General features: G+C 41.9%; 1 protein-coding gene across 2 annotated transcripts in view; it reads right to left on the bottom strand.

Moving 5' to 3' along the window:
• srgap3 (SLIT-ROBO Rho GTPase activating protein 3) overlaps positions 1-14,176 on the bottom strand; it is a 96,032-nt gene that overhangs the window by 26,532 nt on the left and 55,324 nt on the right. For both annotated transcript variants that reach the window (XM_002936253.5, XM_004914130.4), the window contains exons 2-9: positions 9,654-9,849; positions 8,509-8,671; positions 7,590-7,652; positions 5,111-5,296; positions 4,781-4,909; positions 1,379-1,600; positions 705-806; positions 285-482 (exon numbers count right to left, since the gene is read on the bottom strand). In XM_002936253.5, the coding sequence (XP_002936299.1) occupies positions 285-482; positions 705-806; positions 1,379-1,600; positions 4,781-4,909; positions 5,111-5,296; positions 7,590-7,652; positions 8,509-8,671; positions 9,654-9,849 (1,259 nt within the window). The remainder of the gene's footprint in view (positions 1-284; positions 483-704; positions 807-1,378; positions 1,601-4,780; positions 4,910-5,110; positions 5,297-7,589; positions 7,653-8,508; positions 8,672-9,653; positions 9,850-14,176) is intronic.

Consider the following 14,176-nt stretch of genomic DNA (forward strand, 5'->3'; position numbering starts at 1 on the left):
GTTTCATTCTGATCTCTACCACTCAGCCTTGCCTTCTATTCTATGTCCCCTCTAAGTTATCTATGCATTGCAAATGCAAAAGTTGGTGTGGCTAAGCTGATGGGTACCAGTAAAATGAGAGAAGGGACTTAAGAGACTGGATACTTTTCCAAGGCAATGTATATAAATGTACTATATATCAAAAGATTGTGTTTCATTACACTACGATGCAATGTGTAACATCCAGCTGTAATAGCCATAACCTGACTGCAATATATAATTTATAAATGCACAGGTTCCCTCACCGAGAAGTAAAAGCTCTCAGTCTCTTGCTGGTTGGCCCTCCTCTTGGAGATGTTGAGTTTGCTCATATAGGTCTCAGAGGCAGCCGATTTGATGGATTCTGTAGAGCGACTGTGCTGGAAGGCATCGGACACATCAAAGTCCTCCACTGTCAGCATGTCCTGCAGGGTCTGCATGGTGGCATCCAAAGTCTTCCGTACCTATTAGCACAAGCAATACAATGGTTTTTGGGGAGAGTAAAAACGCAGTATAGAAATATTCTCTCAAAGAAGTCGGGGGTATTGTGCAAAGCAGAGGCAATACATAGTAACTCTCAAACAAGTTTCCCTCTAAATGGCACCTAAAGAACAGCTCAGTGTTTGCTGACTTCACTTACAATGGATCAGTCACAAAAGTTAATACACAGAAGAAACCAGACTCACTTCCTCGTTCTCTATCTTCAGGGTAGCAAGTCGGGACTGCAGTTGGTGATATCGCATGAGCAGCTCCATCTGTACCGGCTGCTGGGCACTCACCTGGCAAACCTGCAATGGAAGACCCAATGAGGGCATCTCAGAGTGGTCAGGTACGAGCCACTGTTTTATTATTACAGGAAAAAAGGAAATTTGAATTCTATAGAGTCTATAGGAGAAGGGCTTTCTGATTTTTGGAGCTTTCTGGATAACAGGTTTATGGATAATGGATCCTATACCTGTAGTGCTAATGGAAACCTAAGGATTGCTGAGATACCATAATAACTTGAAACTATATATGAAGTAAGAACCATTTGGGGGTTAACACACCCTCTGAGACAAAGGCTGCATACAATAAGTGCAAATTATAACCCTAAATTTCTATGACACCCCAGATATCAGATTCAAAATGACAATGACAGTATACACTAAAGCAGGGGCCTTCAATGAGTGGCTTGTTGCTGTAGTTAGATAGGATTTACTTGGGAAAAAGGTGAACCACTATGGATGTGTCTTCTTCAGCCTCAAATACGACTGTTGTTATTACTGCTATGAAAATTTAGTTCAGACACTTTCTACCCCAGCATTTTAGTTTTTATGCTTTCACTAAATATGAGAAATACCAAGTCAGATTTTAAACGTACCTCATCCCCCATGTGAGGCTGATAGTCAAACTTGAGTGGGGGGCAAAAGACCTGGTTGTACAAGTCCATGATTTTGTGCTTGTCACTGCGGGCGTCGAGATTATCCACAGCATTCTCAATGATATCGAGGCCTTCGTGCCGCGACGTCTCCAGGTTGTACTCAGCAGAGAGGTATGTGCGAAAAGTGCGGGCAAGGCTGGCATGGAAGCCAAGGTCCGAGCACTGCATGGAGGAAAGAAGAAGAGTCATAGGGCTTTTTGGTTTCTATTATCAATAATAAATAATAAAACCTGTTATAGGGACAAAAAGAACTGCTATGTTTTGTAAAGAAATAAATACTGTAGAGACAGTGAGTAAAATACAATGGTAATCATTTAAGAACCAAAGGCACATATGCAACTGAATTCTTCATGTAAATACCCATGCACCATTAAATTAATGGGCACATGGAACAGCCTGGAATGGGAGCGATGGAATATGTGCTTAGTTGGGGCACCAGTGGAAACACTTTCCAGGCCAATCTAAACTCTATGCAATTATACCTTTTCTACCAGGATTAATTGGTGTGTGAGCTCCAGCAACTCAGGCCTCCTGCCTCCCTGTTTGTCTTTCACATTGCAAGCAATTTTACTTTTTTTAACCCCTACTGTGGTATAGTCGTGTGTTAATTCAAATGCATCCATCTGCAATATACATTATTTGTACATACAGATTTGTACCTGCAAAGCTAAAATGCTCTCTGCAGGTCTCTTTCTGGCACTGCTCAGCTGGCAGCCGTCCTTACTAGAATCTGCCAATTTTTATTTCTTCTCTGCCTCCTCCAGCAATCAGCAATCTGCCTCCTGCCCCCGGCACTTCTTCCTGCCAGCCTCTATTTATGTTGCTTGTGCAAGTGCTTATAAATAAGAAGGCTTTAAGCAGAGGCAGCCCCATAGCCAAGGCAAGCCAAGCTGGCAAAAAGCATTGGAGTGAAAACCAAAAGCAACAGCCTATAAGACACAAGCATTGTGTTGCCCAGGTGATAAGTAGCTCAGTGGGGATGGGGGACAAAAAGCTCAAAGGCCTCCCCTATTCACTTGTTGCTGAATAGAAGAGATTTCTATTTTTTTGGCCCCACGCAAAACCCACACAGCCTGTGATCCCCCTGTGCATTTAAATGGCACAACTCTGGCTTGACGGGGGGGGGGTGAAACTAGAAGCTAGACCCTCATCTAAAGCATTATTTGAGTGAGTGAGTAATACAAGGCTGCCATGTTGATATATAATACTTTAGAAGTCTGTGTGCCACAAAACTGATGTTCCCCTATCTCAGTCCAACACAGCTATGTGTCTTAAGCTGCTTTGTAATGTATATTAATAAAGATTCAACTGGGATTATAGGACCTTAAGGGTTTGTTTTGAGGATAGTGTGCTTACATTTCCAATAGTTTATAAGTATTTATATTCACTAACATTAATTAAACCCGCCTGTTTCTTATTTTCCATTCGGTGCATACATGCCCCATCCAATAACTCCCCCCCCCCCCCCCCATCTATTGCTTCCAAGAAAATCACCCCAGAGAAAATCACCGTGCTCACCAGGAGTGACAGACGCATTCATTGTTATCTAGAATGGAAAAAAGAGCAAAGAGCTGACTCTTCCTTTCCTACATCACATGCCCAACCTGGCGTCCTGCTGATTCCTTTCTCACTGTGATTTGACTGAGAGGCAGTCAGCTGATCTACCTCGCTGCCATGAACAGAACAAGCGCCTGATGTAATAATGAGATAGCAAATACAATGTGTCATGAACAAACACACTGCAAGCTATTTCCCAAATACCCCCCCCCCGCCACCGAAAATACTATCTGTATTTCACCTGCCTTTCTACAAAGCAATAATGTTTATTTAGAATTTCCCTGGCTTTCACATTGCAGAGCTCTTTGGTCCAAGCAATGAAAATGAATGGTATGAAGTTCAATTGGAAACCATGGCTCTGAGGATCAATAATGTCTGCTTCTGTGCGTTTGGGCTCTCTGACGTTCCTCAGGGTCAGTCTCAGCATCACTATATGGTTACAGATTGCTTCCTTCCCACAATTATCAATGGAGCAGGGACTGTAGACATTTCAGTTACAAAGAAATTCTCTTTTGGGTGTTACTATTTTAATGATAGACCAGTTTTGCAAAGTTTTTTAACCTATGGAGCCAGGCCCAGTGCTGTTTGAGTTGGGTCTCATCTGATCCCCTTTAATAGTGACATTTATTCTTATAACAAAAAACAGCAATGAAAAAACGGTACAAAACTGATTGTAAAGGGGTATGTACATTTTTAATGATATAGAATTAGCAATTCTTAGCAAGTTTTGAATTAGTCTTCATTTTTTTATAGTTTTTGAATTATTTGACTCCTTCTTTTGATTCTTCCCAGCTTTCAAATGGGGGTCACTGACCCCTGAAGTCATAAAAGCATTGAACAAAAAGCTAAATGATTAAAAAAACCACACATCATACTAAAAGTTGATTTAAAAGGGGAAATACCCCTTTAAAATTTATTGTCACTGAAACGAACTCTTTGGGATCCCTGAGAATAAATACTAAGAAACACTAGCTGGCTCCAATGAAATATTCCTTCATTTATAAGGTGCTGCAGAACAGGCACAGACTGACAGGGTCAATTCCTTTTTTTTCTGCTTGAGCAATGAATGCAAAGTAAGCAGTCACGTCTGATGGCAGTGGCCCGTACAGCACAGCCAAGCACACGAAGACAAGCAGCTCCATGCCCCACAAGGGAATCAGACACCTGGGCTCCAGACTTCTCTGACAGCAAAACTCGCTGAAATCCGTCAGAGATAGGAGGTAATTAGAGCAGCAAAAAAAAGAGCAAGATGGGGCCTCATCAGGCATCTGGGGGCTGAAAAATGAAGCCATCTGCTTCACCCCTGCAGGGATAGAGCAGCAACAAGAGGGAAAGATAGGAAGCTTCTCTCAAACATCTGTACTGAAACTGTAAGTCTTCTAGTAGCCCTGCCTGGACTGGGATACAAAATAGACCCTGGCATTACACAGAGGCCCAAACAGCCCCCCAGCCCAATAAATAGTGACTGGCTATGGCATCTTACAGCAGCCCCTCTGGCATTTGCCACAATCCACAAATTGCCAGTCCAGGCCTGCTAGTACGGTAATATAGTATTAACGAGGAATATATAGAGAAAAGATATATGGAGCAGGGATGGGCAAACTGCAGTTTTCCAGATGTTCCAAACTACAACCCCTAACACCCCCCCACAATGGCCTTCAGCAACAACATGGAGAGAACTGCAGGTTTCCCACTCCTGAGAAGCAACTAAATCAAACAAAAGAAAGAGGGAGTACAAAGTATCATTGGGGTGTGTTGGGGGGAAAGTTGGAGAAATGTGCTCACATCTATTAGATCAGACACATCATGGATGTAGTACTTGCTGATGCAGCCATTGGTAGCAGCCAAGTTCAGGAGATACTCGTTCCTGGCTTTTGTGCACTTCAATTTGTTTTCGGAGTACTTGGCTTGTCTCTAAAGGCAGAAGGAAACAATGGTTACTGAGCAAATGGGCCCTCATCCTGCCCTACAGAATTGTGTTTCAGTAATCCTTATGAATCTGTTCACACTAGCAATTTGCCAACATTATTACCAATGGAAATGCCAAATACCTAAATACACAACTCCAAGGACAATATTCACAAATACTGCTCTGATTTCATTGCTGCAACTCACCTTCTCCTTCATCTTTTCAATCTTCTTGACCGAGCTGCGTCTCTGTGGTCGCTCCTCGAGCCGCAGGGCATTGGAGGTGAGCTCCACCACTTTGCTAAACTGCTTCTCCTCCTGCTTCTCGGCATCCTTGAGTTTGCTCTCAGCACTGATGCTCTCAGCATGGTACATATGATATGTCTTCATCACCTGCGCAAGAGGCAAAAACACATTTTCCAGCTGAGTTGCGATGAGCAATTTTGAATATCTATGCGGGCAGAGTATTATACTATAATAAATATATATTTTCTCTGCAGGCTAACAAAAACTCGTTTCTGCTAATGCTATGCCTGAAGTATTTCAGTATTTCATTGCAGCTGCTGATGCCAAAGTACAGTATGGGCAGGGATCATAAAGCTACAAGAGTCCTATGGGGGAGATTATGAAAGTCTGGGCTAGGCAGGGCAACAGAAAACAGTAGATGTTCTGGCAAGAATGAAACCTCAAGCTAAGGCAGTAATAACTTAAAGGGGTAGGTTCATTCACTTTTAGTAAGATGTAGACATTGATATTCTAAAGCAATTTGCAATTGGTCTTCATTTTTTACTATTTATGGTTTTTCTGTTATTTAGCGTTTTGTTTATCAACTCTCCAGTTTGGTATTTCCGCAGCTATTCGGTTGCTAGTGTCTTATTCACCCTAGCAACCAAGCAGTGGTTTGAACGAGAGGGGGGAATATGAATAGGAGACAGGCTGCATAAAAAGATAAGTACAGATATGGGACCAGTAATCCAGAATCTTATTGTTATTTGGATCTCCATACTTTGAATCAACTAAAATATCATTTAAGCATTAAATAAACCCAATAGGATTGTTTTGCCCCATTAAGAGTTAATTATATCATAAATGAGATCAAAAACAAGGTACTGTTTTATTATCACAGAGAAAAAGGATATACTTTTTAAAGAAAATTGTAATTATTTCATTAAAAAGCAGTCTATGGGAGACAGCCTTCCCGTATTTTAGAGCTTTCCGTATAACGGGTTTAGGGTTTCCGGGTAATGAATCCCATACCTGTAAGAAAAAGTAACAATAACAATGAAATTGTAGCCTCACAGAGCAATAGTGCTTGACTACTGGGGTCAGTGATCACCCTTTGAAAGCTGAAAAGAGGCAAAAGATGAAGGTAAATAAATGAAAAACTATAAAAAAGAAATAATGGAAACCAACTGCAAAGTTGCTAAGAACAGGGCATTTTATAACATACTAAAAGGAGAACCACCCCTTTAAGAGAGGCTAGCTAATATACATCATGCTACTGGGGCAGGGCAGGCACATTTATTCAAAATGTTTCTCTTCCACCATGGAGAATATTTCACATTAGAGATCCTGATCTTACATACAGTAAAAGTGTTCTCCTACCAAATAGAGAAAAAATAATATATGTGTATACATGTCTGTAAATATATATATAATATATAATAATAATATGTATATTGTGTATGAAATGCAAAGATTATGTATACAACAGAGACAGGCATAGGCTGTAGTTGTAGTAGGGCTTTGTTGCTTTAGGGCAGAGATCCCCAACCTTTTATACCCGTGAGCCACATTCAAATGGAAAAAGAGTTGGGGAGCAACACAAGCATCGAAAATGTACCTGGGGGTGCCAAATAAGGGCTGTGATTGGCTATTTAGTAGCCCCTATATGGACTGACAGCCTACATGAGGCTCTGTTTGACAGTACACCTGTTGGTTGGGGACCACTGCTTTAGGGCAAGATGGTGGTGGGAAAATAACGAGAAGTCATCTGTGAATGAGGCTTGGGCAGCACAAAGCATTTAAGGTTGGAAATTCAGATTATGGAGATCAGATGGTTTGCTATACGCATAATGGCAGTGGCATCAGCAAAAGCAAAGACCCCAGCTCAACCCATAGCAGCGGATGGGACACATTTAGATGCACTAACTACATAGAACCTGTGACTTATATAACAGCATTTGAAAATAAATATACTTAAGGAACAGTAACGAAAAATTGAAGTGGTTTAATATAATGTACTGTTGCCCTGCACTGGTAAAAGCTGTGTGTTTGCTTCAGAAAGACTACTATAGTTTATATAAATGAGCTGCTGTGTAGCCACAGGGGCAGCCATTAAAGTTGGAAATTGGAAGAAAAGGCACAGGTTACACAGCAGATAACAAATAAGCTATGTAGAACACAATGGTGTTTTACAGAGCTTATCTGTTATCTGCTATTTAACCTGTGCCATTTAGTCCTATTTTATTTGAATGGCTACACAGCAGCTTTACCAGGGCAGGGCAGCAGTACATAATATCTCAATTACTTTGAACCACTTTTATTTTCCTGTTCCTTTAAAAAGAATATAGGTGTGCATGGCACTGGCCCCGTCAGAATGTCACATTCGTATCTGTTTTTTGCTAATTTGCTCTATTTAGAGAGAAGGCCGCTGCCATGTAATGTTTCTCCATGTTCCACTCACCGTATACAGCTCATTGGTGACCTTTGCCAGTTCTTCGTGCATCTGGAGTCCAATCTCTTTGCTCTGCCACAGACACAATACAGAATTTCAAATAGGTAACAATCCCTTTAGAGTCTCAAGGAATGAAACAAGTGAATCTGCCAAGAAATCCCAGTGGCTGTTCCTATTCCCCATTATGTAGAACAAACACAGTGAAGGCTGCTCACACTGGGGGGTACAGAATATAAATACCACTGTCAGAGCTCAGACAAACCCTCAAAGCTAATAGAGACTCATAGTCAGAGAAACGGAGGGGGAGGGACAGTTACTGCCTCAATCACTTAGGGAGATATATTCTAAGAAGGCATATAATATGCTCCAGAATAGATATTATAAATCAGACACACAGCATGGGAATCTATGGGAGGAAACGCTGTACCTTTATACTGAAGGAAATGGAAGATATAATAAGATTTTTTTTCATAGGAACCAGATATTGCAGCAATGAGGAGCCTTTTTATAGATTAATCTAAATGTACTGTTGCAGAATTGAGTGTATCAAATGCTATTCTGGGTTGTATTCTAGCATTTCCTGGTAGAAAAACCCTCACAGGATTCTGTGGATCTCGTTGTTCAATTTCACAATGCTTTAGGGCACTTGAGAGTCTCCCAGGGGATGCTGGGAACTTTCGTTTGGCTATAGAGTCATATCTTGAATACTACCTGTGGGTAATGGCCATACTGATGGGTCTGATGGGTACACAGATAATTGAGTTAATATCAGATAAGTCATCGTATTCTTGAGAATCTTTTGATTCTCTAAATTCGTTAAGCCTTACATTAAAGGGCAACTGAACCGAGCTGTAATTTCTACTTATTCATTATAAAGGAATGTGGAAGCTTTCTGCAGAAATCCCTATTGCTTCTGCCCCCCCCTCACCTTTTTGAAGAGGCGCATGACATCCTCGCTGATGTGCGAGAGTCGGACTATCACATTATTTAGGAAGATATCATTCAGAGTGGCGTGGTCCTTACTCTCCCGCCGGGTCTGAGTCAGAACCAGATACCAGCAGTTCACAGGGGAGAGAAGATGCTGATCCTTCCTGGGAAAAGATAAAAAAGGTAAAAATCTCCTCTGTTTAATAACATTTCTCTCTTTTAAATGGGGAAATAGAGACTGTTGAATTCTACTGAAAATAATAATTATCAGGTGTAGCCTCTGAGAGTCACATACAGCAGATATAAAAAATAATAGGAGAATAGGGCATTTAATCATAAGGATCCTAACTTTTCCATGTTGCTGTTATAGTTAGAACCTTCCCCGCACATTTACAACAGAAGCCCATATAGGCGACAGATATGACTGAACATTATGGTTCATTTGGCAATATAAAACCTTGGCAGAAAAGCAGCTGCACAGGGATCAAAATTGCCGCTAATGACCCCGAGCAACAGTGCTTATAAGCAGCAAGTATCCATCATATGTATTGGAAAGCACAGGGAGTAAAGGGGAAAGTGGATATGAAGGCACTGGGTGAGAGACAGGGAATTAGAAGCTGCATCACTTACCATGGGTAAAGAAAATAAAAACCCGTGGGGTAAATGTACCAAAGAATAAATGGAGAATCCTACATTTGTGCCGTTACTTCTCCAGCAATAGCCAAAAAACATGTATTAAAACATGTATTAAGCCAACTGTCGGGCCACTGTCACTAGGCCACTGTCACTAGGCAAACACTGGCACAAGTAATGCAAGTCTTTGGCAGTGATTTTAGCACCCAATTCAGAGCCCTATAGGGGCACAATGCTGTAGATGCAGGGGCCTATGCTAAAGTCAGGGTAAATTTGTACTGTGATGTCCTTAAAGGGGTGGCACTGTTAGTATGTTATAGAATGAGCAATTCTAAGCAAATTTTCAATTGGTTTTCATTTTTTGTCTTTTATAGTTTTGGAATTATTTGCCTTCTTCTTCCGGCTCTTATGAGCTTTTAAATGGGGGTCACTGTCCCCAGAGTCTAAAAAGCACTACTCTAGTACAGAAACCAGTGGAGGAATACAGGCCGCAGAATGATTTCTCTCACTTACTTGAAATGATGTTGCTCGCGGGCACTGCGCAGCTTAGAAGAGAATCTCTCTGCCAGTTTGTCCAGGCTCCGCGAGTATTCCAGCTCAATCTCCGCCTTCCTGCGGAAGAATTCCTGTAGATCCTGGAGAAGGGCCAGGCGGGACTCCGACTGCTGCTCCAGGCACTTCAACTGCTCCACCAGCTGGCTGCGGATCTCTGCAAGGGGACACAATAATAATAATAAAGGTCACACTATAGCTCCTCAAAAACATCATCAATTCCTTTCCTGCAGCAGGAGAGAAAGCAAATGAATGGGTCATTTGTCTGTAATCTGTGCGCTTATTGAATACAAGGGAGTAGGTAGGTACAAAGTCACAGTATCACCTAGACAAGTTTTTTAGCTCCCGGGGTCAGTGACCCCCATTTGAAAGCTGGAAAGACGTAGAAGAGGTAGGTAAATATTTCAAAGACTATAAAAATAAATATAACCAATTGCAAAATTACTAGAAATAACCCATCCCTTTAAGCAGATTCGAGTCCTTTAGACCAGTGCTGTCCAACTTCTACGGTGCCGAGGGCCGGAATTTCTCTAGCATACATGGTGGAGGGCCGCTAATGGAAGCCAGTTTTGACCACTCCCCTTTTTGAAACCACACCCACTTCAAACCACACCTATTTTATCACAATGGTGGTAGCACAGCAAATTCCCAAATGCTTGGTCCTTACTGTGGGGATATCAACCATCATTCATATGTGAAAGAATGATGTCATATTAAGATATACCTTTAAATTCCATATGCCTCCTCCTCCCCTGTGGATAGCACAGCAACCCCCAGTACATAATTACACACCTTAGGGACCATTTAATGGCTATTTCCAACTGCTAACAAACTCCCACAACAAACCCCTGCCAGGTTCACCTCCCACAAGCAGCATAGGGAAAGCAGAGTATGGCACACACAGGCAGCACTCTGCCTGTCCTATGCTGTCTGTGTGTGCCACACTCTGCCTGCCATACCCTGCCTGTGTGTGCCATACTCTGCCTGCCCTACCCTGACTGTGTGTGCCATACTGTGCCTGCCCTACCCTGACTGTGTGTGCCATACTCTGCCTGCCCTACCCTTCCTGTGTGTGCCATACCCTCCCTGACCTATGCTGCCTGTGTGGGCCATACTCTACCTGCCCTATGCTGGCTGTATGTGCCATACTCTGCCTACAGTACCTATGTCTGAGGTGTGAAGAAGTGAACAATGGGAGTGATTACAGTCTGAGCCTGAGGTGTGAACACTGCAGGGGGTGAACAATGCAGGTATTAAAAGGTGTGAAAAACACAGGGGATTACATATTTAAACAATACAGAGGGATTACAGCCTGAATCTGAGGTGAGAACCATGCAGGGGGCCAGTTAATCTCAGTACTGATACCATTTAATGCTTACTCAAAGGTAAACCATCAAAGCAGCCAGACAGGTGGGGGGCCACAGTTGGACAGCACTGCTTTAGACCGATTGGGCAGATTTTCCATATATGGGGACCCCCGATGGGACTCTACAACCGTTATTTGGGCAAAAATCAGACAGGTTTGATTTTCCAGTCAGATCGGGGACCACATCGGGTCATTGATATGATCCTCGGCCTGATGGCTACTATACCTGTCATTGTAATTCGATTGTTTGGCCCTAGGGGTAAAGGTGTAATCAAATGACACCGTAACGTGTATGGCCACCTTAATACAGTTGAAGGGAAGGGTTGTGTCTGTGTGCAATACTAGAACAAAAAAACTCCCAGAGAGTGAAGAATTACACGTTCATTAATGTAGCGGCAACAATACCTGCAGCGCCTCACAGCTGTAATACCATACACGGGGAGAGCACAATACATATACCAATACTGGATATTTGATACCCATATCTTGTTATTTCTCAAAGATTTAGCACAACCCAAGACAATACGTAACCAGGCCATAGGGCTTGAATTCTGGTGTATAAAAAATACACAGAGCCACCCAGAAAAGAACAAAAGATATTTATTACATGGACAAACACATATGTTCAGATGGTTACAGCGCACAATGCATGGTGCTCAGTGAGTGGTCAGGCCACCCAGCAAAGGAGCACACACAATCCCCACGCCACTAGGGGGCCAACAGTAACACCCAAATATCTCCATAGTGCAATGTATTAAAAGAGAGGGAATGTCTGTAATTTAACAATATGCCAATCAATTTGCAAAGTTGGCTCTTGGCCGGATGGCAGGGAATTACATCTGGAGCAAATCCAGGCACCGCCATCCCTGCTGTCAAACATGGTGCTCTCATTATTAGAATACGGGTCTGCTTTTCATCAGCCGGGACTGGGAATCTTGTCAGGGGCAGGGAGGGAAACAGGAGGGGCAGAGAAATGGGAAATCTGGTTTTGATGACTAAATATCAACAGCTGCATTATACCTTATATACTAAAGCAGGCATAACAGTATATTATAGGGATTCCATCAAGGAAAAAATGCTTTAACCCTCTGGATTAGTGCTCTTTAATCATTGGCCACCTTGGTCATTTAGCCACCTGGCTGGTGTGACAGAAAACATGATCATCCCTACTAGTCAACAGCCCAAGGTTTCCAGCAGTACAATATAAGATATCAATGGTAGATGTCAGATAATATCAACAAAGTAAAGCAACATAACCCACAGTATGCTACACAATGGGGCTGATTTACTAATCCACGAATCCAAATACGAATGAGAAAAATTCGGATTGGAAAACGAACATTTTGCGACTTTTTCGTATTTTTTGCGATTTTTTTAGTCGCCGTTACGACTTTTCAGTAAATTGTCGCGACTTTTTCGTAACCGGTACGACTTGTGTGAATTGTTGCGACTTTTTCATAGCCATTACAAATTTTGTGAATTGTCGCGACTTTTTCATTGCCATTATGACTTTCGTGAATTGTCGCAACTTTTTCATTGCCATTATGACTTTCGTGAATTGTCGCGACTTTTTCATAGCCATTACGACTTTCGCGAATTGTCGCAACTTTCGTATTGAGAGCTCGAAAAAGTTGCGACAATTCGTGAAAAAGTCGCAAAGTACCGATCATTACGAAAAAAACGCATTCGGACGCTTTTCGGACGTTCGTGGATTAGTAAATGTGCCCCAATATGTTAATGTAAAAAAAAGGGTAAATATTTACAATAATTACTGTGAACTAAAGAAATATAATTGACTTTAATACACATTAGTACAAATTCCTATAGATTTTAACTCAGTAACTTTCTGTACAGTCAACTCCCATCATGTTAAACATGTTAAACCAGTGTTAGACTGAGCCCACCGAGGAGCCTGGCATTCAGGGTTGACTTGCAGGGGAATTAGAAGGACACATAACAAATGGTATAGGGTCTACCTAAATTCATGGTTAAAATAAGAATGGGCTGATCACAGACTGTCACAGACTGAAGCCCAATAGGGCCTGGGCCCAACAGGAGGTGCTCTGGTACTCAGGCAGCCGGAACCTGTGCCTAAAACATGGCAGTGAATATGGTAGAAACTGTAAAAATTCTCTCTCTCTCTGTGAGCCAAGGGATTTAGCTTTGTCTGTCTTTCCAACTATGCTTGTTCTCTTCCATTAGTGATGCTCCTGCTCTGCCCATACCCATTCTACCATTATAATTGGCCCCCTATGCCAATACCCTATTTTGAAAGAAGAATAGCACTTACAATGCTGATAGTGTCTCTTGTAACAAAAAAATAAGTAAAAGAGTCTGCAGCAAAAGAAAGCTCTACAATAGGAACATCAGAACGCCTGATCCTCTCACAATTGCTATAAACATAAACAACAAACACAAAGAGCAAGTCATAATAAATCAATGAGTCCTTAACAATAGTCAGCGTTCCCTTAAAAGCTTATTTATAAGTAGTTACAAAAAAAAAATAAGCCTGTGTGAATCGCTGCACGCTAACATGTTTCCTGCACCTGAAGAAAAGCATCACAGTTCATGGAATTTCAGCCAGCTGCCTCCCAGCCTGGGCACAGAGCAAATAAATCATTTATGGGCAACCGGCATGCAGCTCTCCAGATGTGGCTAACTTCCAACACCTTCAGCCTTCAGCCACAAGCAGCAAGCACAGTCCTCCCATGTTGTATCCTATACAAGGTTAAACTGTTGGAAATTGTTTCCATTCCCTATAAATAACGTCTAAATAAAACTGCAGCAGTTACTCTGCACTCCATGTGTTGGGCTGAAAGAACATTTAGGCATTTGTACATGTGTTTGTATATTGTAGAGCTTCTTTACATGCAAGGAACTTTAAATTTACTTTTAGTATGTCACAGAGAGTGTATTCTGAAACTACCGTATATACTCGAGTATAAGCCGAGTTTTTCAGCACGAAAAATGTGCTGAAAAACTCAACCTCGGCTTATACTCGAGTCAGTATATGCTTTCGACGCGTATGTTCGCATGCGTGCGTTCATGCGCACAGAAGTTCATTCGAGCACTTGCATGCCAGTCACAGAAACCTCCAGGCAGCACAGCAACCTTTACG

Source organism: Xenopus tropicalis, chromosome 4 (genome assembly GCF_000004195.4).
Source record: "Xenopus tropicalis strain Nigerian chromosome 4, UCB_Xtro_10.0, whole genome shotgun sequence".
Taxonomy (NCBI): domain Eukaryota; kingdom Metazoa; phylum Chordata; class Amphibia; order Anura; family Pipidae; genus Xenopus; species Xenopus tropicalis.